The sequence below is a fragment of the Agelaius phoeniceus genome, chromosome 4, assembly GCF_051311805.1.
Source record: "Agelaius phoeniceus isolate bAgePho1 chromosome 4, bAgePho1.hap1, whole genome shotgun sequence".
Lineage (NCBI taxonomy): Eukaryota > Metazoa > Chordata > Aves > Passeriformes > Icteridae > Agelaius > Agelaius phoeniceus.
In genome coordinates this window covers 36,581,979-36,609,161 of record NC_135268.1, presented here as the reverse complement: position 1 = coordinate 36,609,161, position 27,183 = coordinate 36,581,979, and the positions used below count along the sequence as shown (strand labels likewise).

Here is a 27,183-nt window from a genome sequence, read left to right as displayed (position 1 = left end):
TCTTCTAAAAAGTATGATCAGCAGAAGAAAGGATTGGCACTTGTACTAAGCAGTGGTGAGGCTGCACCTCGAATCCCATGCTGAGTTTTGGCCCCTCAGGAAAAACATTGATGTGCTGGAGCATGTCCAAAGAAGAGCAACAAAGCTAGTAAAGGGTTTAGAGCACAAATCCTATGAGAAGCAGCTGAGAGAACTGGTGTTGTTTAGTTATGAGAAGCAGAGGCTTGGGGGATGTAATTGCTCTCCAGGAATTTGTAATGAAGTGGGGGTTGGGGTCTTCTCAAAAGTAACACACAATTGGACAATAGGAAATGGTCTGAAGGTGTGACAAGGAGGTTTAGATTGGATATTGGAAAAATTGTTCAGAGAAAGGGTTGCCAAGTACTGGCTACCCAGGGAAGCCACCATGCATGGATTTAAAAGCCGTGTAGATGTGGCACTTATCAACATGGTTTAGCAGTGGGCTTAGTCGTGCTGGGTTAATGGTTGGGCTTGATGATCTTAAAGGTCTTTCCCAACCTAAGTAGTTCTATGATTTTTAAATTACAATTTTTTTTCTAAATTGGAGTTTAAAAGCCTGTGTTATTTGTTCTTATCAGTGGATAAATTATTGTGAATGAAGCTTTGTCAAGACTATTATTAGTAATTAGTACTTACCGTGCATATTTTACAAAGATTTATCAATGGAGAGCAGTCACAGCCATAAGAAAACTCATACAGAATATTCATTTTAATCCACTAGTAGAATGCCTAAGAACTTTACTGTTGCAGTAGAAAAGTATTTTCTTAGGAAGTCATTGATACTGAAAAGTTTGAACTTGATCAAGCCTTATTGCATTAGGATACATAATTTTGATATTTTCTTTTGGACTACAAGAGTATGATATAAAAATCATGATGGATAAAACATACCTTTGTAAAAATAGGTGCAGAATAGATAGGCTTGGATCCATCCAGATGGTGCAGGTATGAAGTAGGGCTTTGAGCCTGCAAAGCAATGCAAGAAAGCTGTGAAATGGAAAGAATACTAGTTTCAATATACAGCCCCCGCGTATATGCAAAAATGCAAACTCTCACATGTGCAATCTTATTGCTCTTTCTACCATACTTCTTGGAAGACATCACTATTTCACATCTGTTATATTCTGAAATCAAAATGCATGCTTGAGAGCTTCTGTACTTCCAATAAGAATTTTGTGTCCAATTGTCTTTGCTGAACGTATTTTGAGGATTTGACTCCTGTTAATAGATTCAAGTATATCTTTTGCACTGAAGCATTTTTGCTTCTCCTGCTCCTACATCCTTTCACTGATGCAGTGATAAATAAATCCAGGTGCCTCAAAGATTATCAAGGTTAGCTCAAGGAAGGGAAAAGAATTTACCATGTATAGGATGACAGAGATTTTAATTTTGTTTGTATTTTACGATTTACATGTAAACATGTAAAGTTACCCACAGTGGTATTAAAGACTTAGTACAAATGAATGAACATGATTTTGTATATTTAACATTTAGATAGTAAAATTTCTTTTTCTCTAAAGGGCCCAAAGAAATATCAGCAATATTAAATTTAATAACAAAATTTAAAACTTTTGCTTTAAAATATTGCAGGCATTCATTTGTAGTACATTCTTTTAGGACTTGAACAAGTCACTATTAAGTGATAAACTCTGTAATTTTCATCATCACTAGATCTGTCTGCTGCTTAAATGCTATGTTACATGTTGTGTAAGAATCCATACGTATATTTACTTTTATGTCCCATTCAGTGGATAAATACTTAATTTTTAAAAACCATAATTCTTAACATAGTAATGCAAGTTTATAGTTTAACAATATGATTCCTCAAAATGACAGAGTTTTTCAGACATTGTAAATCTTGGAAGAAAATCTGAAGTTTTCTTCAGATTTTTACTTTTTTAAAAATTGTCTAAAAATACCTGCTGACTGGGCATGGAGATAGGTTGAATTACAGCTGTGGTCACTCCTGATTTTGGTGTAGAAGATCCTATTGTCAAAGAAACAGAAGTGGTTTTCTTTTGGGCCCTGAAAAATAAAAACCCAGGAAGCATTTTATAGGATCTGAAATGAGAATGTGTTAGTTTTTCATACATAAGCCACCTTGTACTTTCTACATATTTAAATATGTTATTATCAACTGAAAAGATCAACATGACTGCTTAAGATCAAGATGGATGAATGAAGCTTGAGTAGAACACAACCTTTGGCTAATTTGCACTTCCTCACACAATAAAAAGTACTGATTTAAGATGAAACTATTTTTTTTTCTTTAATTGTAGTCCTCTACATATTTTTTTGGAGGCACTGGATTGAGTGACTACAAATGAAAACTTGGTTAACTTGAGTTTACTTTTGAATATGAAAAGTTGGCATCAACAAATATGTTGTCATGTGATGCCAGCCTTCTCTGACAGAACAAGCAAATTAATACGATTTACAGTTATTATACTACACATTTATATCACATGAGAGAAACAAAAAAGACAAGGCATACACAAGCGTACCCCAGATGCTTGTTCGGATTGTAAAACCAAAGATTTTCCAGTATCCCTTATTAAGAACATTTACACAATATTGGTAATGCTTTACATACTTACTGTGGCATAGCTCCAGATTTTAACTGGAAAATTAAACTTTCAGTCTCTGAATCTGTAGAACTGGCACCTGGAAAAGAAAGTTTTTTTCAATAATCTCATATATTTTTATTGATTTATTTAATGTTTAAATTCCAAAGGAAAAACTATGATACTTTTGCATTTCACTTCAAGAATTGAGAACCCTCTGTAACAAACTATGGCAGTTTTTTTATCTGATAAAGACTGAACTATGTACTTTAGACAGTTACAGAAATCATAACCATGCCAATTTAATTGCACACTGCTTTCCCTGGGCTCCTAGCTGTCTCCCTTCATATTGAGACAAATATGGCCAAGACACAAAAAAAAATGCTGAGTACTATTGCTTTACGGGAAATGTATAATTTTATTTACTTAAATTTTAAATTTGAAGCTTAAGCAAACATATGGCTTATATAGATAACAAATCTTCAAACTTAAGTAAGAGCAACTCAGTGTACCAAGACATTTTCAGACTAAACTTGCTGCCCATGATGTCCACATTTCAGACTATTTACATTAACCTACACATAACATTTATTCTCTGCTATTTCTTGCCAGTGGAAGTCTTGATATAATGTATGTGTTTGGCAATACCCTGAGCTTACTTAAAGAAAAAAATATGAACGCACTTATTCCTTTTGTCCTAATTTTTCCTAACAACAGATACTTCACACATTTATTCTAGACATTTATGCAGTACATATTATTCCTCAAGGAATTTGTGCATATATATGGATAGCTGTATGTTTAATGCAAACCATAAGCATTTCATAATCAATATGCACAGTATAGCACAGACAGATTCCAATGTAACAATGCTGGGACTAAAACACCCAAGTACCCTATTGATTTACAAAGTTTATGCTGTAAAAGAAATCAAAGCAATAAATAGTATAGAACAGATGAGAAGAGAGAAGCAAATGTCCAGTCATCAAAGTAGGTCTACATGAAAGGATTTCTTAAGAACGCAGAACAACCAAGTCTTGCATGGCTGGGCCTGCTGCACAAAGAAAGTATGACACATCAGTGTCATCAAGTCTATTAATGTACAAAGCACTGCTTGTGTGACAACCTGTTTTCCTTAAAAATGACAGGGGATGAGCCTTATGACTTGTACAAGTCTTTCTCTTTCAAAGTAACATGTTATAAAACTTCAAGATAGGACTTCCATATAGCAAGACTGGCAGATGTCAGAAAATGAATTCTTTTATTCATCTTTTACTGTTGCTCCTGTCCCTATAACCTCACACAGCAGTATGCATTTGTACTACACCCGAGTAATTCTGAAATCATGATTACTATTGTAAAGAAAACTCCTACTAGAATCTCTATGATTCAGAAAGGTCTTGGGGATATTGCTATTACATCCCAATGGCATATTAAAAAGTTCTGAGAATAAAGAGCATAATGAAATAAATCCTATAAAGGCTATTTCATGATTTAGCTAATTAAGAGCAAAAAGGGGTTTTTTTGTTTAATAAAAATCTATTTAATAATTTTGGTGTGTCATTATTTAGATTTCTTGTGACTATTTCTTATGTTAATTTATTTTATGCTTTTAAGTGACCATTTAAATTAACTTTAATGAGTTACAAAAGGTAAAAGAATATGTAGTACCTAATTTTTTGGGAGATGTATGAAATAAAATAAAAATTGGCATTCAGTTAAGATAATCTTGCCTGAAATACAGTCCTCTACTAAAAGATAACTTAATAATTTTACTCATGGTCATCATTAACTTTTCTCAGAGAAAATAATACTTGAGTTATTACTAATTTTGCAGTCAGGAAATATTTTGACAATAACTAGCAGCTGTTTGTGGACAAAACCAATATGACTGACCTTAATCTGACTTAAAATCAGTATGCCAAAGATAATGGATTATAGTACACTTACACATGACTAAAGATGACACTAAAGACTACTCATTTTGGGCAGCCAGATATACTTGCACAGGGAGGCAGATATGTCAAAACTGAGATGGGGATTACTGCTACCAGGAAAATCATTATTACTATCACTAGTCAAAACTTGAACTAGTGATTTACAAAAGTAGTGTTTATAATGATATGCCAAAGTTTTTGTTGGTTCCTCCTATTTCATTCTTTTTCTCTTTTCTGCCCTAAATAAATAGAAATCTATTCAGTGATTCCTGATACATCCATAGAAATATCTGAATTAATATTATTTGATGTTAAAAATGTGTTTGTTAAAGAAAAGCAGAGGAATACCACAAAATTACCACCATACTGAATGTAATGTTAAGATAAAGAACCAAAAGTGAACTTCAGCTTAATTATCTTTTCTTATATGCATCAAGTATTTTATTATTTTATCTCTTACCTTCAATGAATATTTCAGCTGATGTGCTATCTGAACCAAAAGAATTTGAAGCCAGACAAGTATAGCGCCCAGTGTCGTCTTCAAAGGCTTCTACTATAATTAGTGAATGAAGTCCTCCACTTTCAGAATGGATCTGAATGTCAGGGGAATTCTGGAGCTCTTTTCCTTCACAGAACCATCTGCAGCCCACACACATGTAGAAAGACAAAGACAAAAAGAATATAAAGGATTGGTTCAGGCTCATCGCACACAAGAAGACATTACACTCTGCTGCAAAAATCTAAATTGCTACTGAAATCAGCACACGGTGCTTTGAAGTGTTTAACAAAGAAAGTATTTCAGACAGAAATGACTTGTTAGAATAAACTTTGTTTAAAAGGTAGGGAGACATTTCTGAATACAAAGAAAATTGTACACAACACACCTACATTTTAAAACTATCTCCTGTCCTGTTTTGGTAAATGAGTTTTTCCTGCATAACTTGTGTATTGGCTTGTTTTGACCACAGTCTAATCCATTTTGATATAATTTATCACTCCCATCTACCTAAACACTGCTGATTCTGCACACACAATATCTGAATTTGCAATCAGTAGCACAGGGTCTAACTGGAAGCCTGTCACTAGTGGTGTCCCCCAGGGGTCGATATTTGGCCTAGTATTATTCATCAATGGCTTGGCTGGTTGAGAAGGTGCCTCCTCAGCAAGTTCACTGATGACACAAAGCTGGGAGAGGTGGCCAATCCCCCAGAGGGCTGTGCAGCTCTTCAGAGGGACCTTGTCAGGTTGGAGAGATGGGCAGAGAGGAACCAGCTGAAATTCAGCAAAGGCAGATGCAGATTCCCACACCTGGGGAGGAATAATCATGTATCAGTATGGGCTGGAGGCTGGTGGACACCCAGCTGTCCAAGAGCCAGCAGGTTCCTGGTGGCCAAGAGGCCAATGGTGTCTTGGGGTGCATTAGGAAGAACATTCCAGCTGGTCAAGGGAGGTGATCTTGCACATCTACTCAGCCCTGGTGAGGCCTCGCCTGGAGTGCTGTGTCCAGCTCTGGGCTCCTCAGGACAAGAGAGACATGGAGCTTCTGGAGCTCCTGTTGAGAGGGCAACAAAGATAATTAAGAGACTGGAGCATCTCTTATATAAGAATAGGAGATGGGCCTGGTCAGCCTTGAGAAGAGACAACTGAGACGGGACATCATGAATGTATAGAAGTATCTGAAGGGAGGGTAACAAAAGGACAGATACAGCTTCTACTCAGTGGTGTCAACAGGACAAGAGACAACAGGCAACTGATTCACAGAAAGTCCCACCAGAATATTAGGAAGAACTTTACTGTGCGGGTGATTGAGCACCAGAAGGGATTGCAGAGAGAGGGTGTGGGGTCTCCCACACTGGGGATACTCAATAACTGTCTGGATGCAATCCTGTGCCATGTGCTCTGCTTGATCAGGGAGGCTGGGACAGATGACCCATTGTGGTCCCTTCCATCCTGACCCATTCTGGGATTCTGGGATTTTTGTCCATCTTGCCCAGTCAACCTAACATGATCCCATGGCACAGGTTTCATATTGGTATGCTTTAAATAGGTTTACTCTTGCTTTAGATCAAGAACATAAACTGGTTTCCCAGGGCTGGATTTTTATGCATGTAAGTAATACATCTTCCACTACCAAAAAGGTACGTCCCAACAAAAGAGATGGATTTAGGTACAGACAAAACAGACACTTATCTAGGGTGACTTATAAGTATGTAAAAGCAAAGCATAATTTTGTTTACATCAGGTCAATCAAGCATTTGCCAGTGTAAACTACTCTGTGTTCTCAGCCCATACTGCTGCCATGAATGTACCTGTTCCCACCTTTTTTCTGTTTGATGCCCTGATATCAGGTAGTCCTATTACCCTGGGCTATGCCCTGATTTATCTCTATCTCTGGCAGCCCAGCAAGTATGAGAAATCAGTAATTCTTGGTTTTTAGTATCTGCTGTGCATTTTTGCAGGGAGCAGAGACAGATTGGAGAGTCATTAAAAGAAAATCACTCATGAGCAACCAGTCTTCTGTTCTCAGATTGTCCCTATATCCTGAAAATAAATTTTGCCAAGCCTTGCCACGGCTGTTATTCCCATTTCAGTCCTGCAAACTGACTCTGATCTTTACCACTCTTTCTTCCCTTCTTCTCACTCCTAATCCTAATCTGTGTTTTTCTATGTCCTCTCCCTTCCCTCCTTTTCCTCTTCTTCCTCTGCCACCCCAACATTCAAATCTTGTTCTAACAAGAATAAAATGAGGAATTATCGACAACAAGCTTCAAAAGGGATCTTCCCCCCAAACTTTCAGTTTTCTACTCTAGTATGTTTTTTTTTTAAAAATTAACAAATATAACCTCAGAAATTTATGGATAGTCAATTCAAAGTAAAAGATGACCAAATTGTTAAAAATATTTTTAAATATTTAAAATTTGCCACAAAAATTTGGTATTTTTCCTTTAATTTGTATATGTTGATGAGAGAATTTTTGCAGTTACATTCCAGTAATACTTCAGATTTAAATTTTTTACCCCTCTATCAGATGACTTCCCATTACCCCCAGAAACAAAAATAACCTCAAGAGTTCCTACCTATTTAGGAAAAGTATGCAACATGACAGGATGACAGATACTATAAAATAACTATCAGTGAGAAGTCTTTAAAATTGAACAGCCTCACTTTTATTGTTCTTTTTAATTACAAACTTCATGTAATTAAAATAAATAAAAAATGGCTTAAAGCAGCCTTCTGAAAATATTGCATTGTAAAACTTGAAATGTCATGGTTATTACAGAATGCAGAGTTAAGAAACCCACCAGGTTTACACATAACATAACACAATTCCCCTTAATAACATAATAATTGTGGGCAAGCTCTCTGTGTTAATGAACAATAGATGTTTTATTCCTGAAGGCAAAACCCTCAGTTTGTAGTGGCATTAAAGCTATATGCAATTGTCTTCAGTAATTAAAATGCTAACAAGTTCTTTTTCTGTCTTCTGTTACCTAGATAGTGCACAGAGAAAGTATCATTTTTGGAAAGAACTAACAAACTTCCATTTGTTTACTCAGCAGACCCCTTTGGCCTACTTTTACAACTATTTGCCTTGGAGACAAATCTATTCTGTCAGCTCCACTGCCAAAATTAACATTTCTCTTCCCCCTCTTCCCCTCCTTTCCTCTTGTCACAAGTCGTCCCTTCTACCAGTGTGAGGACCTCTGCTACTATTTCTGATTATTAGACCTTCAGAGTCTTAACCTCTGTGTAGCCTTTCCTAAGATGCATTTTAAACAATATGCACAAGAGAGAAGTTAATTCAATTTCTAGACAATCACAGACAAGAGCCTGTAATATGAAGCCCTACATAACCATTTGTTCTATTTTTCTTTCCTTTCCAGAAACATCCTGCAAAGGAAAACCTCTCCTCCAAGCCTAATTATTTTCTCAGACAGATCCTATTTTAGTTTCATGCAAGCTGTATGGCTTTCTATTGTTTCCTAAGTTCTATGTTCATAAAGTGCTTAAGAAATTGTCTGAAGCATGAGAACCTAAAACAACAAAAAAAATGCATTTATATATTTTTGTCAGGTAACATTTAATAAGTAAACTGTTTTCTTAGGAGGACAAGTTCTACGTTGTCCCTTGATTTGTGCATACACATGCACATGGTCAGTCTCAAGTAGTGGGAGCTATTCCTCAGCACTAGCTGGGATTAAGACTTGTTGTATCACATCAGTGTCATACTGAAAACGAGTCCTGACCTGCTTCATCAGACACTGCCTGCCCCAGAGGAAAGCACATGAGTAAGCAATTCGATACCAAATTACCTCAGCTGTCATTAAGGCAATGTTTGATGCATGGGAAACACACCTGGTGCGGGACTCCACTGTTTATTGCGGAAAGAAGAATTCACCTTTACAATTGGCAAGAGCACAGGAATTTCAAACAGTGAACACTGGAAGAGGCTTAGTTGTACTCTCTTTCCGTTTCTAATTGTATTTTCTTTTCTGTGTACAGGTTGATAAAAGAGGAGGATTACTTGTCATGAATTTCTTTTGGTGATTACATCAAAATTAGGTGAATAAGAAAATACTCAAATACTGATTCAGCAATAACTTTCCAGTTGCCAGTTCAGATCAAGAGAGTTTGTGAATTCAAAAAAGGGTCATCAAATAAAAATAAGTGAAGTATTTTTTTCCCAAACACAGACTGAATGCCACTTTTTCATCTTTTATATATTTATATCTTTGTGCAGTCAGCCTTACTGCATTACAATCAGAATAATCATAGAGGAGAATTTTCTGCTCCTAAGGACTGAAAAAGATTCAAAGACAAATCTTTGAAGCATTCCCTCTTACTGCGAAGGGATCACTAAAGCAAGCAACAAATCACTATCAAAGAGAAAATGAGCCAAAGAAACCAGGACTCATGGCTAGACACAGAAAAATAACCACAAAGCAAGTCTTACAAGAAAATTCCAGTTTTATGCTAACTAGGGCAGCATTAACTCATGTCCAGTCTATTCCAGCCTACTGATCCTCTTGGGGATAAGAGGATTATTTTCTAGCCCTGAGAAGACAGGAATACTTCTGGAGAGTTAAAATACACCAAACCAAACCCAGCCTGAAAGAAAATAACTCAGAGGAACAAACGCACGGCAGATGCTTTGAGAAAAAGAAAATTCTCTACACAGAGACCATTGTTTTAAAAGATACCTCTTTCATAACTTCTGGGTACCAAGTGTGAAATCATCAACTCATTTCCCTATCCCTTTGTTGCAGGTTCTCTGTATGCATTAAGTGTGCAAATAGGAAAAAACCAGACAGAGACACCAACAAAAGGGTTTGCAGATGTGTGTACATATCAGTCCCCAGAATAAGTCTTCCAGCTTGCACCGTGGGTGCATTCCTGCAGGCCATGCTACAGTTCATGCAAATTTGTAGAGAACTGCCCCCTTGAAAAAGAACAGAAACTACTGTACAATGTCAGATATTGGCTGACCAATTAAAAAAAAAAAAGTAACATACACTTTATATAACTGAAATCAATTTTATTAGTCATTCTCTATCTTGCCCAATTTCAAATTGCACTGCATTTTTCTGCTGTTTCCTACTTTCTTCTTCATTCTCTTTCCACTATTTCTCTTGTGTGCATTTCCACTCTTCGTCTTGCTTTTCTTCAATCACGCTTAGTTTACACCTACATTATATCTCCAGTATATTAAAATCATAGCAATTAAATATTTAAGGCAGACAGTGAAACAATCACTAGACTGGAAAGTCAACAGACAAGGAAGAGATATTTTGGTAGTAGGGGAACAATGATTAGGTACTCATTTTTCATGCTTCAAACCCTCTTTGCTTTTCTACTGGCTACGTTGTGGCAAAACCAGAACAGCAAACAAAAAAGGACAGTCAGATGCCAGGTAAGCAGCAGCTCATGCACACTGACATCAAGCAGCAAGCCACACAATGTGCCTTTCTATTCACTCCTCTTTTCTTTATGCCCTCACAATCCTCCATGCATGGAAATACATAGGAGCACGTGTGTCTGGGATTTTAATGACCCTGAACAAAATATAAACAGAGTTGAACAGTACACTGACTAAGTAAGCACAAGGGTCTTAAGAAAAACAGTTCAAGGTTCTCTCTAATGCATAATCCTGCTGGAACTTATGTTTTTTGAGAGTCACTGAGGAATAGAGAGGTTTTCCTCTCTGCACACTCTTAAAGTTAATTTAAAATGGCAGCTGAAGTGAAACTTTAAGATATAGCCTTAGGGAGAAATTATAATAGGGAACTCTGACCACTACAGAAAGTGCAGAGAGATAAGTTGTAAATTAAAAAGTAATTTTATCCTTAGTGGTGTTAAGTATGTCCAGCAAGAAAAGTCAAAGTGAAATACTCTGACATTCTCATACTGGCAGAGTCAGCATTTCCATCACAATACTGTGTAACTCCCATTTTGTTTTTCTCCATTGAAACTAAGCAGTGCAGCACTTCCAGACTATAAAACATTACTACCTAAAGAACTTGACCCGATTTTTAAAAGAAATCAGCTTTTTCATAAAAGATTTAGAGTACATTGCAGGAATCAAATTATTCAGATGCTTATAATTCTCTACACACTGCCCAATATTTGTGCAATAGATATTTCATTATTTGTATAGGTAATTCATAAGAGAGTTACCAATAAAAACATACATACTTTAAGTATTTATATACTGTAATTCTAAGGAAAAAAAATCTGAATAGAAATGCTGGTGCTTTGGCTGAACCTTCAGTTAAGCAATTAAAAAATGTCTCTGTAATGAAAACCACAGAAGCCAATTTTATAATAAAAAGTGTGTTACATTATAAGCAGTGTACATTAATTTAACTGATTTAACTGATTCTTCAGATTTTGCACAGTGTTTTTCTGTAATAACAAGTGGTGTAGGAAGTTAAAATAATGTTCACTACTTTCTACTCATTTTTTGCAGGAGTTACTTTTTATAAAACTGTATATGCTCACTAATTTTTTTGAACTTTGATTATTATAAGAAAGATGCATAAATATTGAACATAAAACTAACGAAAAGTATCTAGCAGCTTTGTTGCTGATCTGGCTTCAAAGTCACATAGGTACATTTAAGCCATGCAACAAAGAAAGCAGGGAAGTGACTCTTGTTGTTGGCTGCACTGTGGGGTTGGTGCAAATGATATTTCGCAAATGTACCAATGGTATCCAAATGAGATACCACATTTCAGGTAATCCTGTTTCATCATGCGGATCAAAGACATTTGTGCAGCTGTTTTTATTCAACATGAACAGCAGGGAGATCATATTTCTTTAACCGGCCAAAAAGCAGTCAATATTAAAGGAAAAATCTGTATGCTTACCTCTGTAACCAGAATGAACAAATATCTCTTAAAGAAGTTTCTTCTAAAACGGTATTGTTTATGTTATAGTCAACCTTCTGAAATAACAGAATGCTGAAATGCATGCTGAATAACTTATTTTCCATTTTTGAAGCCCAAAGCTTAAACCCTACCTCACATCCTATTTTGATCTATCTTTACCCCTTTAAAAGATTTATCTTTTGTCCATATCTTTTTCCATTAACAAAACACAAAGTAATTATTATTCTTCATCTTAACTAGATGTCTTCTGAAGACAAAATAATTGTCCAGGTGTAGGTGTAACACACAGATTTCACATTTTCAGAAACCTTTCACAGAACTTTCTTTTCCCTCTTTGGCCACTAGCCTATGCAATAAAGGTGTCACTTTCAGAAGCTGCAATTTAACTGACAAATAGATGTAGATAGATAATTCCCTTTCTTCTATATTTTTGCAATCATCAGATCAAGAAAGAGTGAAAATTCTGCGCAATTCAAGGACCGCTTATGTCTTATGAACTGCAAACAACCTTGTCTACAACAGGCATGTTGGTTATTTGTGACAAGTAAGCTATATATTCAAAAATAATTCATTTCATCAAGAAACTTTTAAACTAGTGAGTTTGGACATATGTATAACTTTAAAAGCTACGTGACCATGTTCATACATGTGAAAAAAGCATGAATTAAAAATCGAGGAATAAATTACATGTCATTTAAGATATGAAGTTTTCAACACTTCTATTTGTAAGACATTTTTGAGGGCTGTTGGACTCATTAGATAACTGCAAGCTAATTTAGTGAGATTCTTTACATCAGTTTTCTTCAGAATATTCAGAAAACTTATTGCATTACAAGTCATTTACAATATTTAATGTATCAGTTTCCATACATCATCTCTTCTTGGACAACTTATTCTCACTTCATTTTCTGGAGCACTGTTTTGTCCCTGACATCTAAATGTTTATAGAAGAATATTTTTTATCATCTATTTGACTAAATCCGAATTCCTGCCACATGTATGCATACTACCAGCACTTACAGGCATACATTTGGGATAAATCTGAAAAGAGGTTGTGAGATCCAATGCAGTCTGGGCCAATATAGCTAGAGCCTCTTTGTGAGTGCCTAAGCAATAACTCTACTGTCTTCCAGGCTAGCTACACTGAAGAAGGATAAATCAGAAAAACTGAAGAGAAAACTTCTATTCTCCTGAAAATTCAGAATATGCACTTTCTGGCACAGCTGAAGAGTCAAAAGAACTCTTTGCTTCACTCCAATTACAATTCTGTATTTCAGTAATGAATGTCATCACTCAACAACTTGGATGGCTGCACTTGACAATATTTAATTTTTTTCAAGCTCCCATTACATATTGAAACTGAAATAAATTTCCTTCAGAGCATAGCCAATATTATGTCACAACAAAATACTTTCAACTTCAGGTGGCTAAATTCTCTTCCCATCACTGGAATTTACTCTCCTCTATAAGATCCCAACATTTAATTATAAAAGCCTGCAAATATAATGCAGAAAAAGGTATTGCATTGAAAATACCTTCAAGTTGCAATAACTCAACATTTTTATAATATATATATATATATATTTCAATATCATTAAATATGAAATATGGCAAAATAATTAAATAGTTGCAAATTCCCACTTGTTCTTAATCCCAAATGATACCATTTACTTTTAGAAAGTGGTTGTTTGCTTCACATATATATAGTTGTAAATATATCTGTAATCTCTCCGGGTTTCATTGGTTTCGGACAAAAAAAAAATCACAAATTAAGACCTGTGGATTCTAAGGAGTTACAATCTGGTCTACAATTTCCAAAATTAATTAAAATGTATTGAAAAGGAAAATTATTTGGTCTTCTGACATATCTACAAATGCAATTCTCTATTATGACTCAGTAAAAACAAAAAAGGAAATGAGCAGATACAGAAAGATACAGAAGAAAAATGCTCCCATACTAGTTTTTTGATACATTTAGCTGCATTTCATAAGTCTTTACACTGAAATTGGTAGGTGATATAAGCAGGAGGTGACAGAAAGAATTAAGTGGAGTAAAAAATCAACTTGCATTCATTTATAACCTTAACATTTCACATAACTTTCTCATTTTTGTATTTTTAGGTTTCATATTTCACGGCAAGTTTTTTTTTCTTCTGAAATATCTTCTACATTTTGATCTCCACTGCAATAGCTTGCCTCCAATGCCAAAAAACCTGGAAGCCGTTTCCATGCGTCAGAGCACAAAGAAAGAACAGTTTATAAATGTGATGAATGAGCAAGTACAGTCATAAAAAGTTTGATAATAGCTGGCTCTGCAGTTCTGCGCTTAATATTACTGTAGATGCTTTCATTAATTTTTACTGTAATTCAAGTTTAAATGATTACCAGATAAAGCCATTCATTTAACACCCTTTGAGAATTTTATACTTTCAGAACACTGTCACAGAACTATGAAACATGTTACACAGAAGAATTCAGCACTGAAGAGAAGAAAACCCCCAGCACCTGAAACACGCACTTATTGCATTCAACTAGCTACTACACAGGAGCTCCTATAGTTTCAGGGCATGAAAAGCCAGACACTGAGCAATAATTTCTTCTATTCTGACAGGTAATTAAATTGACTGGTTTTGTACAACTTCCTTCTGGGGCCTGGAACATCTTACCCTGAAGTCAAAGTGTGGCAGACATTATCTGCATTTCAGATTGTTCCACTAATTCATTTGTCAGTAAGTCAAGCAGACCCCTTCTGCTCGTCTCTGTAGTTGTGCCAGCAAAAAAATTAATTGATCTGCTGTTTTGTTTCATGCAAAGATTATCATCTCTTCCCCCAAAAATCATAATGTTAGATTTCCAAAGCAGAGATGCTGCTCTGTATTTTTCACCCTGTAGCTAAAGAATTTTGCTCTGCATGGAAATACACAGATACAAATCTTCCCTCCAAAATGGACTTGAAAGTTAATTCAGGAAACTCTGCCTGGTTTATATCCCATAAAGCATCCTCAAATATTTGTTTAAACAAAGTTACAGAAAGATATCCCAAACATACTGAAAATTGTCCTCAAATGCATCCAGCCCTGTACTGAGAGTACAGTAGTTGTGCACAAAGCATATGAGAGCAGAGTTAAAGTATAGTGCTTAGAGAAAACACACATATGGTATTAGAGACAACATGCCTGGTTCCATTCAGATTGTCCCCAGATTTAGAGCATGCTGGAAGAGCCCACTAGGGCAGCATAGCAGGCCTCCCTCCTTTTATTCCACTTCCTCCCCCAAACATTTTTCCCATTCCATTAGGTTGGGCATACTCTTATGTGTATTTTCAGTAAGAACATTCACCATAATTTTCCACAGTGCCTAGCACGTGGCACATCTTATTGAATATAAGCATTGGACTACCTATTAACAACAGTCTATACAGAATCTAATTGCACAACGAATGTTCTTGTGTCTGCAGGAACTGAATAAAAATATTTCTCTAATGAAAAGCTCAATGAATAGATCTGTAAGAACTGAAACAGAAATTGGACATGAGATAATTAGATATGTTTTACTATTGGGAAACGGAGGTTAAGCACTTTGCCCACTGTATCCCAAGAAAGTAAGACACATCTCAGAACTCAGTTTCCACTGTCTTAACTTGAAGGACACCTTCTATGCATTGTTTCTAAAATATGAGCAGATTCTGACCTTGCATTACTAGATGTACTGTTAGCCATAAAATTATCCAATCTTTTTGGAAGCGAGCAGATTGGCTTGAAGAGATGGATGTTGGTTATTATACAGCCCTGCATGCCAATGAAATACTGGAATTTCATTCTTAGGGGTCTGCTTACCTGTTGCAGAAGGATATTATGTGGCCACCTTCCATGAAGTCTGAAGGCAGTCATGCCCCTAAGCCCCGTAAATAGCTGTAACTTTGTTCACTTAGACCACATACCATGACTTGGTTTATGTCGACCTATGCTTAAATGAAATTACAACTTCTGGTATTTGATAGGAAATTAAGAAGATCATGGAAGGGAAGGAAAATAAAAAAATTAAAGGCAGTGAAGATGGTTAGAGCGGGTTAAAAAAAAAGTATTTAATAATCCTGTGTGAAATGCTGAACATTTTTCAGACACAAAGAACTGTTGAGGCTTGTAGGATTAACACGATTCCTTGTCTAGCTGAAATGGAATGTGTAGTGCCTATAACTGAAATGCCACTCTTAGGTATCGCTTATATTCCTTTGGCCAGAAACGAATTTTCAAAAAGCATGCTGTCATTATTTTGCCTTCGTGGGGAAGAGTACATATTACAGAATTGCCAGGCATAATCTTCCAGTGAAATACCATTTTGAACTTTGAGGGAAGGACTGTAAATAGTTATAAGGATGAAATCACATTTATGCAATTTGAGTTCTACACATAATTGCATTTAACACAACTGTGGTGAGTTAGTCAGTGGCAACTCAAGGCTGACAACATGTATATCAGATGAAGAAGTAATTCTTCTCAAAGCCATAATACTTAAAAAGGGGAAGAAGATGAAAACTGTTTAAGACCAACCACTCTAGTCCACAGAAAACAAACCAACAATATTAAATTACAAAACCTTAATAACTTGCAAATCATCAATAAGTAAAAGGAAACCTCCATTCAGGATGTATAGTCTTGTTCATACTGAACACATGGAAGTGGTAACCATGGAACTTGTTGGTTTACCTTGGAAACTGGAAAACATCTTTAGATGTTTGGACAGGTAGAAAGCTATTACATGAACTTTGACATACATTGCCATCCCTGTGCATTTTATAGGCCAACTAAATGATGCCTATAGAAGACAGTTAACTACATGATAGTAGCTGTATAGATCAACTTCTAATTGGCACCTGCAACATTAGCTAAACTAGATCAAATTAAATGTAAAATGAAACTCTGCATAGACAATACAAAAGGATTCCATTTTTTATGGGTACTATTCCTCCTATCATCTACCTTTTTCTTCTCGATTATTTCAAAGCTAGACACAGTCAGTATAAGTTTGCTGAGCAGAAGCTAAAATACGTGATTCATTTGGGTCAGGTCAGCAACTTAGTAACTGACAACAAAGCAAGGAAGCTGTCAGCAGTTTAGTCAGTGCCTTGCATTAAGTATGACAGCAGCAAATTTTACTCAGTGAGAATTTAGTCAGACTGCAGAGATTGGCAACACTCAGCAGAGTGCCACAGGGTGTAGAGAACAAGCACCTCAGTCCTGCTCTCACCATTGTTTTCAATACTGGCAACAGGTCTTGAAATGCTGCAATGTCAATGAAGGAAACTGTTATCATCAAAGAACTGATGATTAGGATGTTTTATATTCAAATGGATGAGGATGCCCTATATTCAGACAGGGCATATACACAGACATTTGCAACTGCTGTTTATTTCATGTATCTATGGATAGAAAAATCACCATTTTAACAAGTTAGTTTCTATGCCTACTAGTCTGTAGGAAACTGAAAGCTTTCTGAATTAATTTCCAACAAACTAGCAAAACAATACTGATAATACCTGTTCTGATTCACAATGTAATATTATCAAAGATAATTTTCACAGTTGCTCATGGGAAAAAAAGCTTAATCTCTACATAAATAGCCATCATATTTACAAGGAATGTTATTTTTCTGTAGCAGGCTATTTTCTTATATCCTACCTCAGAAGCAAATTGAATCATAGATATAGCAAAAAGTTATCCATTAAAAGAGGTAAAATAAGATTCAAGACTTTGGACTCTGGGATAACATCTGTGGTGTCCTAGGACAGATTTAAAGTGTGCTGTATAAAAAGGTCTCATTGAAACAACAGATTTAGGAAAGAAAGGGTGGGGAAGGAAAATTGCCTGTCTTTGGAGCCTCAGCTCTCCCAAAACTTATGCCACTTTTTCCTCAGCATCCTTCACAGAGAATTCCTTTACTGAAATCTCATTCCATTGATTTGCTCAGTTTATACAATGAGATACCTGTCATTAGGGTTAACAGCTGCAGTACTGTGCATTTTACAACACACAAACAATTTTCCTTAGGGGAGGATTACATTCATTTCCTCAGCTAGGTCTCAGGACTAGCCATCACCTTTCTCTAAATAAGAATGACTGACTTATGCTATCTGTTCAGGTATCAGCTGAAGTGCCTTTACACACTTCATTAGCTGCAAGACACAGCCCTCACTTCAGTCTTTAGTTTCAGCTTTATCAGGCAAGCTTACATCCATGTTTGACAGCTGTCAATATGGTGTGATCCTAGACCATGCATGTACCCATGTTTTATACTCTGGTGACTATTTCAGATTTTTGACTTCTGCCTGCTTGCTCCAAACACTCATTTCAAGATTATTTTCAAATTTTCAAGATTCTTCCTACCTACTGACATACACCAGCCTAGCCAGCAATGCCTCAAAGAATACCATGCGTATTTTTCACAACTGTTATGATGCCTGAAATATGAAACAATACAAAGAGCAGGTTTGAGTGGAAAATCAAAAATTCCCTAGGAATCCAACAGGTTGAGGGTCAATACTCAAGACTGCTTTAAGGGTTACTCCTCTTTGCAATGACTCGAGTTTATATATGCTTGCTGTGACCCCTGTAAATCCTTGAATTCCTTGATTCTTATTTCCTTTCCTGATGTGCCTCTCTCCACTGATTGAGAAACTGTCTGAAGAGAGAGTGTGTATTTTACATATGCACAGTGAAACGTAGACTGCACCAGCATTACAGTCAGAAAAACTTGTAAGTAGTCATAGTTTAGGAAGAATGACAACTTTCAATCTAGTAACAGATAAATAACTGTACGTGTACATACCCTGTAAAAGCTGGCCTAAAGATGTTTCAAAGAACAGGATGTTCTGGAGTATATAGGAAGACACAGGAATATTCCCACCTATACAACACAGCAGAATCTTGTCACCTTTGCTTCACTTGATCTGTAAAGCACTGAGGAGCTCTGGAATTTGTCAAGGACTTCAGGCACAAGATATGTCTTTTGAGACTGGGCATCTTAAAGGCCATGCTTTCTTGCGTATTTGTAGAAAGACTGTACTGTTCTATCCACAGTACAATTCGGATTGTGTAGTATAAAACCAAATCAAGTTGATTCTACATATTTTATATGCATTAACTCAGTAAAACTGAACACAACACATTAACATACCACAGGCAGGAATTTCAAGGCACTGTAGTACATATTTTGACCTCTGATTAATTCTCACAGCAGTTACTCAGAAATAATAAAAGCTTTCCCACCTGCATTACACACTTCAAAGTTACAAAAATCTGGAAATAAGTTTTAAACATTTACATTGTAGTTTATGTGAGGCAGAAATTAACTAACACTGATTCATGAACTCTGGTTAATGTTTGGGTTTTGTTAGGTTATTTTTTTTAGTTTTTAGCCTTTTTAAAGTTAAGAACAAAGTTCATGCATGGTCTGTAAATTTGAGAGAGATGTAACGTTAAGCAAGGAACTAGTTGAAAGGGATGTACATAGCTATATGATCAATATTTTCTTCTTTTTTCCCATTTCCCCCTAGCTAAATTTATCATCCCAATCCTTAAAGACAGCAAAAAGCTCATAACAATTGTTTATTTGGTTTCCTGTTGTAGAATACTACTCCTGTATTATTTCTAGATAAATTACAGTGATTTAGTGTAAGAATTGCCTTTTATCATTACTTCACCTTCCAAACAGATGCAAGAATGAACAGTGATTTTTCAATGCTGTAACTTCTGATTTGCATTCTATGTTTGAAACACCTTGGAATTTTTTACTATTTTTTTTACTAATTTCAAAAGTATCCACACAAAATAACATTCATAATCTAATACCCTCATTTGAGGAAAATTTATTTGGATGAAAGCTTTACATCAAAGCTATGCATCAGTTTATGGGAGAAATATAAGAATTGAAAAGAAAGAAGTGAGAGCACTGAGGGAAGAAATAAATTTTCAGAATAAAGAATATACATTAAAAGAATATAGATTACTACAATTTCATTCTTCACAGTAGGGATATTTAATTGTTGTAACTATCTATGTAGAAAGTTACAACAATTTAAAGAGAGTTTACTTATATAAACTTTTCAATCCTCTTAAGAGCAGCACAAAATGCTGAATAAGCAATTAATTTTATGCAATAAAAAAGGTCTTTCCTTTTTGTTTTTGGTATTTTCCATAATATATTTGGAGTGGAATATATTTACTGTGATTTATGACAGGGAGATCTTCCCTTATCTCTATCCTTCTCACTCTCAAATCAGGTCACCAATTAGCCTGTAGTGTCCAAAAGAATTCCTGAGATACATTTGCTCTCTTTTAAGAAAAGTGTATTTTCATCCCATGCAAAATATTCAAAAAACTATTTTTCATTTATTCAAAGGAACACTAAAAACTATTTGTTTTAACCCTGACCTTACCATTAAATGCTATGACCCAAACTCTCAGCCTCTAGGCAATTAAAAAAAAAATAAATCGTTTGAGTACATCCAGCCAATGATTTCCATGTTAAAAGAAAAGTCTAAGTTGGAGCCATGTGGTCTCAATCAGGCAGTAAAAACTCTGTATTTTCTTAAATGCACAACTGCAGTATGCCCATAACCTCTCTTTTAAATCATCTTAACCAGATCTGAATCACTCTCACCACAAATGATTCGGTGGCCCTGGAATGTGCTGGGGTAGACAGAGTTGCTCTGCAATGAACATTGAGATATTTCCCACTTTCCTAGTGTTAAGAGAATAGTCTGCAGGAAAAAAAAAAAAAACAAAAAAAACCTACCCAATTCTAAAAGGTTAGAGCCAAGACAAAAAGTGACATCATAGTTCAATCATTCAAGAAAAAAATGCATCTACTGCCTAATAAATCAGTGTTGTGTGCCACAAAGCACAGTGAGCCAACACAGACAAAGAATAGCTTTTCTTGTTGAGGCAGGGATACCACAAGCAGCTGGCAGATGCATATGTAATTGTAGTCACAGAGAGCCACTAAATCCATTAAGCTAGCCAGAGTAGGAGAAGCTGATCAATTAAAAAAGCAGAATATACACCATTTCAGCAACAATTTGTGCAGCCTCCTACACCACATTACAGTATTTCTTACCATAGGCCACCACAATTTTTTGCAGTTTAGTATATACATATATGACACTTCCTTAACAGCTTATAGGCAGATCACTTAGGATCAAAAACCATTTTGAGGTATCTGCATTATCTGAATGTATGCTCCTAGCCTACTTCACCAGTCTCCTTAAGCAAATAGAAAGGACAGGCACAAAACCACCTTAGCTTCCCCAGCACATCTCAGAAGGAGTTCCAAAATATTACTTACATCTAAAGTTATAACAGAGGAAAGGGAATGTAGGTCCTTGGGGGCTCCTAAAAGTCACATTTAAACAGCAAATGAGCAAGCTTTGCTTAAATAACTGTAAGATTCTTAAATACCATTTCCTCTTTAAAACTGTGTCTGGAGCCTGAAAGATTTCTTTCAGTCTTAATCACCTCAAAAAACAATTTAAACATGTGGCCAAAGCGATGTGCATTTAAAACAGGAATAGACCAGAGCCAAGACATTTGGATCCAGTTATTAACCTTCTTAAACTTCATGGATGTAGGAATCCAGGGATTTTGGTACAGGCCCATCTCTGAATTCAGCACTCAATGCCAAACCTCACAGTCAATAGAAAATATACTTTAACATATCAAAGCAGGAAAAACAGCATAAAGATGTCAGATTTTTCCACCACATCAATGAGAAAAAATGTCATTATAGCACCCATGTAAATTGTGAAACTGAAAGCAGCTGCTGAGGCAACCTGACATGGTGCCATTGGCAGAGGGGGGTCCAACTGAGGAAAACAATATTCCATTTTTAGCTCTGAAACACAATCTTTACTAGTTTTAGTGTATAATTCCCATTCAGTGAATAACTTACCATAAACAGAGCTAGTAACTACTACAGAAAGAAATGCCCTAGTACCTGGCAAGCAGAGTGTACTAAACATCCCAAACATCCCAACTAATTGCACACTGAGCTGCTGAGCACTGTTTCACAGTCAATCCATAGAAACATAATTTAGCAGATAATTTTTAACAATTACCACAACTAGGTATTCTCCCAAATGAAGGGTGAAATTTAGATTGACAAAGCTTTGGTTTTGAGTTTCTAAATTAGAAAAAGCAAACACACAGACCTCAAACAAACAGCTAATTGACTGTGACTGCTATACTTCACACAATCACATATTTGCCCATTCAGCATATTTTTCATGTGACTAGGTTCACCTTCACAAATACTTGATCACCAGCAGTTAATAACTGGATAAAGGGAAGGGAACTCTCACTTTGTCAACAAAAAATATTTGAATAACTACTTGAAGTAACTGATGGAGCCAGAGTTAAGGCAAGGGAAAGGAATTTTTTGCCCCTTTTAAGATCGATTGTCCCAGTAAGGTTTCTTTGGACTTTTAGCTTTAAAAGTATGTAAGTACATTCAGTCACCTGGTCTTTTTGTCCCCTTTGTCAAATGTATTATACAGTTGACTTTCTGGACTTCAAGGGTTTCTTATTTATCACTTTATTAAGATAACCCATGGAGCAAGACATAATAGCATGCTGATAGCAGGGCTTATCAGCACTTTTAAAACAAATGGGTCCCTGCAGTGAACTTCCTTTGACAGCTAGATGGCATTTCTGAAAGCAATGCATTTGGATTAACCTGCCTCGGTTCTGATGATTATAAAACTTTCCCTAAAGACAATACTGAGAGATAAAAAAAAGTCTTTGTAACAAAGCAAACCATTTTGCTAGTAAACTTATAAGGCAGCAGTCTTAGCACTCTGAAAAAGCAAGAACAGCGAAATAATTTTGCATTTTGGAAGAAAGCAGTCTCTTTTGCAGGACTCCTGTCCTCTCTCAGAGTCATTTATTCAAACCTACACTCTTTTTATACTGTACATTAGCTTTCACTTGCATGCTCTAGAACAGTAGACTCTCAAAGCTTTTTGTTTTTAAAAGGAGATTCACTTTGCTCCTAATAGCGGGAAAGGAAGGGGGAGGGGATGTGCTCTGAATGAATGCCAGTCATTTAAAACAAACTTATTTTGGGTGCCTTTAAACTAGTCCTGGGATGCATATCATCCCTTTACCCTCCCCATCCTCCTGAACTTTAGTTCTACTCATATCCTCTGTGATGGAACACCTTTACTTCCCAGGTTCAGCTCTTGCACTTAAAACAAATGAGTTACTATGCCAGTTAAAGTTACTCTGTACTACACATGGTTCAAAACAAAACAAGTTTGCAGAAAACCTAATAATAAAGCCATTTTGGAAAGCTTTCCAAAATTGTACAGAACTTATGAATTTTGTTAAAATAGATACATTCTTATAAAGCTTCTTGGAAAGGGGAAAATGAGGAACATTTTACTGCTAGGCACTTTTCCAAGACCACTATAACAGCACACACCGTGTGATTCACTCGTACTTTCCCCCCCCCCTCCTATTGTAGTAAGCTAAAGCACCTTATGGTTTCCTGCACCTTTATACACATTTAAGAATGGCACTTACCGTTGTGGCACAGAGGGACCCCACCCCCGCAGAGAGGCTGAGAGCTGATGGTCTCTGGGTCCTTGATTTCTTGACTAGCCCCGGCTCTTAGCTTTGCTGCTCTAAATTCATTCTAGTCCGCAGAGGAGCACAGAAAAATTTAATAGACAGCTGAGCTGCCAAATTCCAAGCACCACGAGCGGGAATGAAGACGTTCTCCTTAGTTCTGACTGAGTCCAAAGAACAAAGCCTGCTGGCAATGAGGAAGCGGACTTTAAGTCCTCTGGCTCCAGTCCAACTGTTGCTCTTGCTGCTGCTGCAGAGTACGTGAGAGTGTTTGCATGAGCTTGTAACGCGTGTAAGAGATGGGGGCTGGGGGAAAAGAGGGTGTGTGTAAGGGGAGGAATGCTAGTCATATCCAAAAATAACATGAAGGAAGTCAAGTAGTGATCCGTCTCCCCTCATTCTCTCTCCTTATCGCATGTACCGAGAGTGTCGCTACCCTAAGATTCTGATCTCAAGAGTAGGTAGAGAAAAAATTCCATTGTGACTTGCAGCTCATATGATTGAGCTTTTAAATTGTAACTGGGGAGCTGTACACTTACAAGAACACGTCACAAAATGCATGATTTAGTAGCAATCTACTTAGTGATACTGCAGCCAGCAGCATTTCACACTGTGTGCATTTGTTTGCAAACTGAAGAGAAAAACCAGAAACTACTAACATAGTTTACTACACACCAGAAAAAACAGTGTCACGTTTGCTTGCCCAGAAGTTCCTAAATTCCAGTCCTAGGTATTTCCAGCTACTGTTAGTGTTGATTTTCAAAATAGCAAATACTGCAAGTTTACAATATAATGCAGAAACAGGAATATAAAAATCTCTATATAGTTTAAATTTGCCCTGTTTTTTTACAATTATTTTTAAAAATTGCACATGCAGAAGAGTATTATGTCAAAAGGAAAATCAACACCTATGAGACAACACAAACAAGAAAACCCCACGTAAAAAAAATAAAATCCTTCCTGAATAACCAGAAAGATATAATGTAACTATTGTGACTTTCCTTATTCTGTTAAAACCCTTAGAATACTGATTTCAAAATTGAGGGCTTTCAAAAAATCTTAAAAATAGTCATTAACAAATGAAGAACAAATTTAAGGAAAAATATTAATAATCCATTAATCACAGAATCTTCTGAGTTGGAAGGGACCCATAAGGATCATCAAGTCCAGCTCTGAAGTGAGTGGCCCATGGAGGGAATGAACCCACAATCTTGGCATCATTAGCAGCATGCTCTGATCAACTGATAGCCCTAATTATTTTTAGTACTTGTATTTAACCTGCTTTCTGTCAAATCAAATTGAGGACCTCTAAAAATCTTTATAAACTCAGGAAGAGTCTCTGTGATTAGTTAACATTTCTGAAGAATCTTTACTCAGTCTAGTAGTACTTCAGTCTCAAGGAACTCCCTTCAAAATACTGTAAGATAAAACAATGCAAGCCATACTTTTATTGTGATACTCTCTGTGAAGTGTTTAATTAAGTTTTAATTTAAACATTACAATATAAAGAAAGTTCAAAGCAATTTTGGGTTTAATTTAATCTCATGCAGATTAGTTTAGCCCATGATTCTGAGGTGTTTGATGTGGTGCTGGGTATTTAGGAAAAACAAAACTGGGAAACTTCAATGATAAATGGTTTTGAAATACTAATTTTCACAACAGACGTAACAGTGGTAAAGAAGGCAGAAACTAGTTAGAAAATACACTCTAGTGTGCTGGTTTTAACAATGACAGCATGAACCAGCCACCTGTTTACACAAGTCTTTGTTCCTTAATATGGGAGACAGTGTAGCTCAGACATAGTGATTTCCATATCCAGGGTCAGCACTTGTGGACCTACCCCTGTTTTATCCTTTAGTAAAAATAATGAAGCTTTGGATAGGAGCTTAGGTTTTATAGAACAGATATAATACATTTCCCTTCATTCCCATTACATTAAAGAAATGACAGTTCTTTTCCAAAGCTACTAGTGGAAATTTTTTTATGATAAATTTTAAAACTACAAATACATTTTATGTTGAAGGTAAATCTCAGAAGCCTATGGAAACCATCTGGAATGCAGGGAAATTATGATGATTTAAGTTTGCCTTCCTGCATATTCCCTAGAGACTGAATTTCAATATATTAGAAGGCCATAAAAGTTACAGTAAATCCAAGTTCTGTATCAGGAAGTTCAGTCCTACTGTGTGATGTACTTTCCTGTGGGTACTTGGTAGCATCACAAAGCTTAGCTTCCTTTGCTGTCTCGAAGTTTGCCAGCCAAAATTTAACCTGACAAATTTCACACGTAAGGAAAGATCAAGAACAGATAAGATTTCCTGAGGGCTTTTAGTCTACACCTCATCCTATCTTGAACATCAGCTGCACTGAATTTGCTGAACTGGCTAATTACAGTTCTAACTTGAAAAACACTCTTCAAGAGGACAACAATAAACCCACATTTAGTTAGCTATGCAATCCAGACTCCACAAAAGGGAGGTTAGTCCAAAGCCCAGTTTCAGTCCAAACATTTGAATTTATTTTGCTGTTGTGGAAAAGAACAGGCCTGAAAGAATACAAATTCAGCAAAATTACCCAACATAAAGACAAAAAAAAGCAAGCAAACAAAAGAACAGTGGGGGACTGTCACCTTCTTTTCCTCTGTCTGTTGTCATAACCAGACTCAAAGCTCTTTTCTGGAGAATTTGAATCCAGACAACACAAAATTCCAATATTATATGATAAATTAAGGTTAAGTATTTCAGCAGCTGATACTCCACAATATTTATCCAGCCAAAAAATCATTACTAGCATAGGTACTACATTCTTGTTATTTTCGATGTCTACATAGATGAAAGACATGCAACACATAAAAAAGCCCCAAACCCTGGATTTATTTGTTATTGGGTAATTATTGAACTAGAATATTGAATTTTTTGGAGAACTACTGGCATAAAATATTACAACACTAATATTGCTCTTATTTAACTCAAATATAAGGAAACCCTTTGACATTTAGGAAACTTACAATAACTGTATATTCGCTAATATGCAGCTGATCTGCTCCAAGCAAGGTCTTATTTTCTGCCTACAAACAATTTAGCTGCAAGATTCAAATTCTGATGAAGATCTACCAGAATTCGGCTTCTTTTCCAACTGTTCTCATTTCTAGTTAAAGAAGGAAGGAAGAAGAAAAGATATACATTAAAAATTCTTTGATTGAAATGTTACATTCTTGTTACATGCAGAAATGAGACACTTTGTGCTAGAAATGCTTTGACTGGTAGGATATAGCCATCACAACTTGATTGGTACTCAGACTAGATGGTTATAGCAACTTTTGAAGCATTAAATAAATGCATCTAAATTATAATCAGCAAAAAAGAACAGATTTTAAAGAGTCTTTAAGTATGATCACCATGTTCTAAGAAAAGTATGAATTGAATGCTGGCAGTAACATCAAGATTTTCCTCATATTACTGTATGGGAAGGCCTGTTCAGAAAGGTTATGGCAGACCCTCCTGGACTCCTTGCACCAAGAAGCCACCATCTTTTAGGTTTTTGGTCTCCCAAAAATAAGAGTATAATAAAATAGTTGCCATGCTACCAAGAGGAAAGAACAAATTTTACTTTGACATTTTACTGTCTTTTTTTGAGCACTTACTAGACACAT

General features: G+C 36.0%; 1 protein-coding gene across 9 annotated transcripts in view; it reads right to left on the bottom strand.

Annotated features, from left to right (window-relative positions):
• The window catches only part of PALLD (palladin, cytoskeletal associated protein), a 187,096-nt gene that overhangs the window by 120,634 nt on the left and 39,279 nt on the right, over positions 1–27,183 (bottom strand). For 5 of the 9 annotated variants that reach the window (XM_077177284.1, XM_077177283.1, XM_077177280.1 and 2 more), the window contains exons 3-6: positions 4,983–5,161; positions 2,619–2,685; positions 1,941–2,046; positions 913–1,008 (exon numbers count right to left, since the gene is read on the bottom strand). In XM_077177284.1, coding sequence (XP_077033399.1) covers positions 913–1,008; positions 1,941–2,046; positions 2,619–2,685; positions 4,983–5,161 — 448 coding nt within the window. The remainder of the gene's footprint in view (positions 1–912; positions 1,009–1,940; positions 2,047–2,618; positions 2,686–4,982; positions 5,162–27,183) is intronic. The other 4 variants (XM_077177285.1, XM_077177287.1, XM_054633495.2 and 1 more) reach the window with 1 other exon arrangement.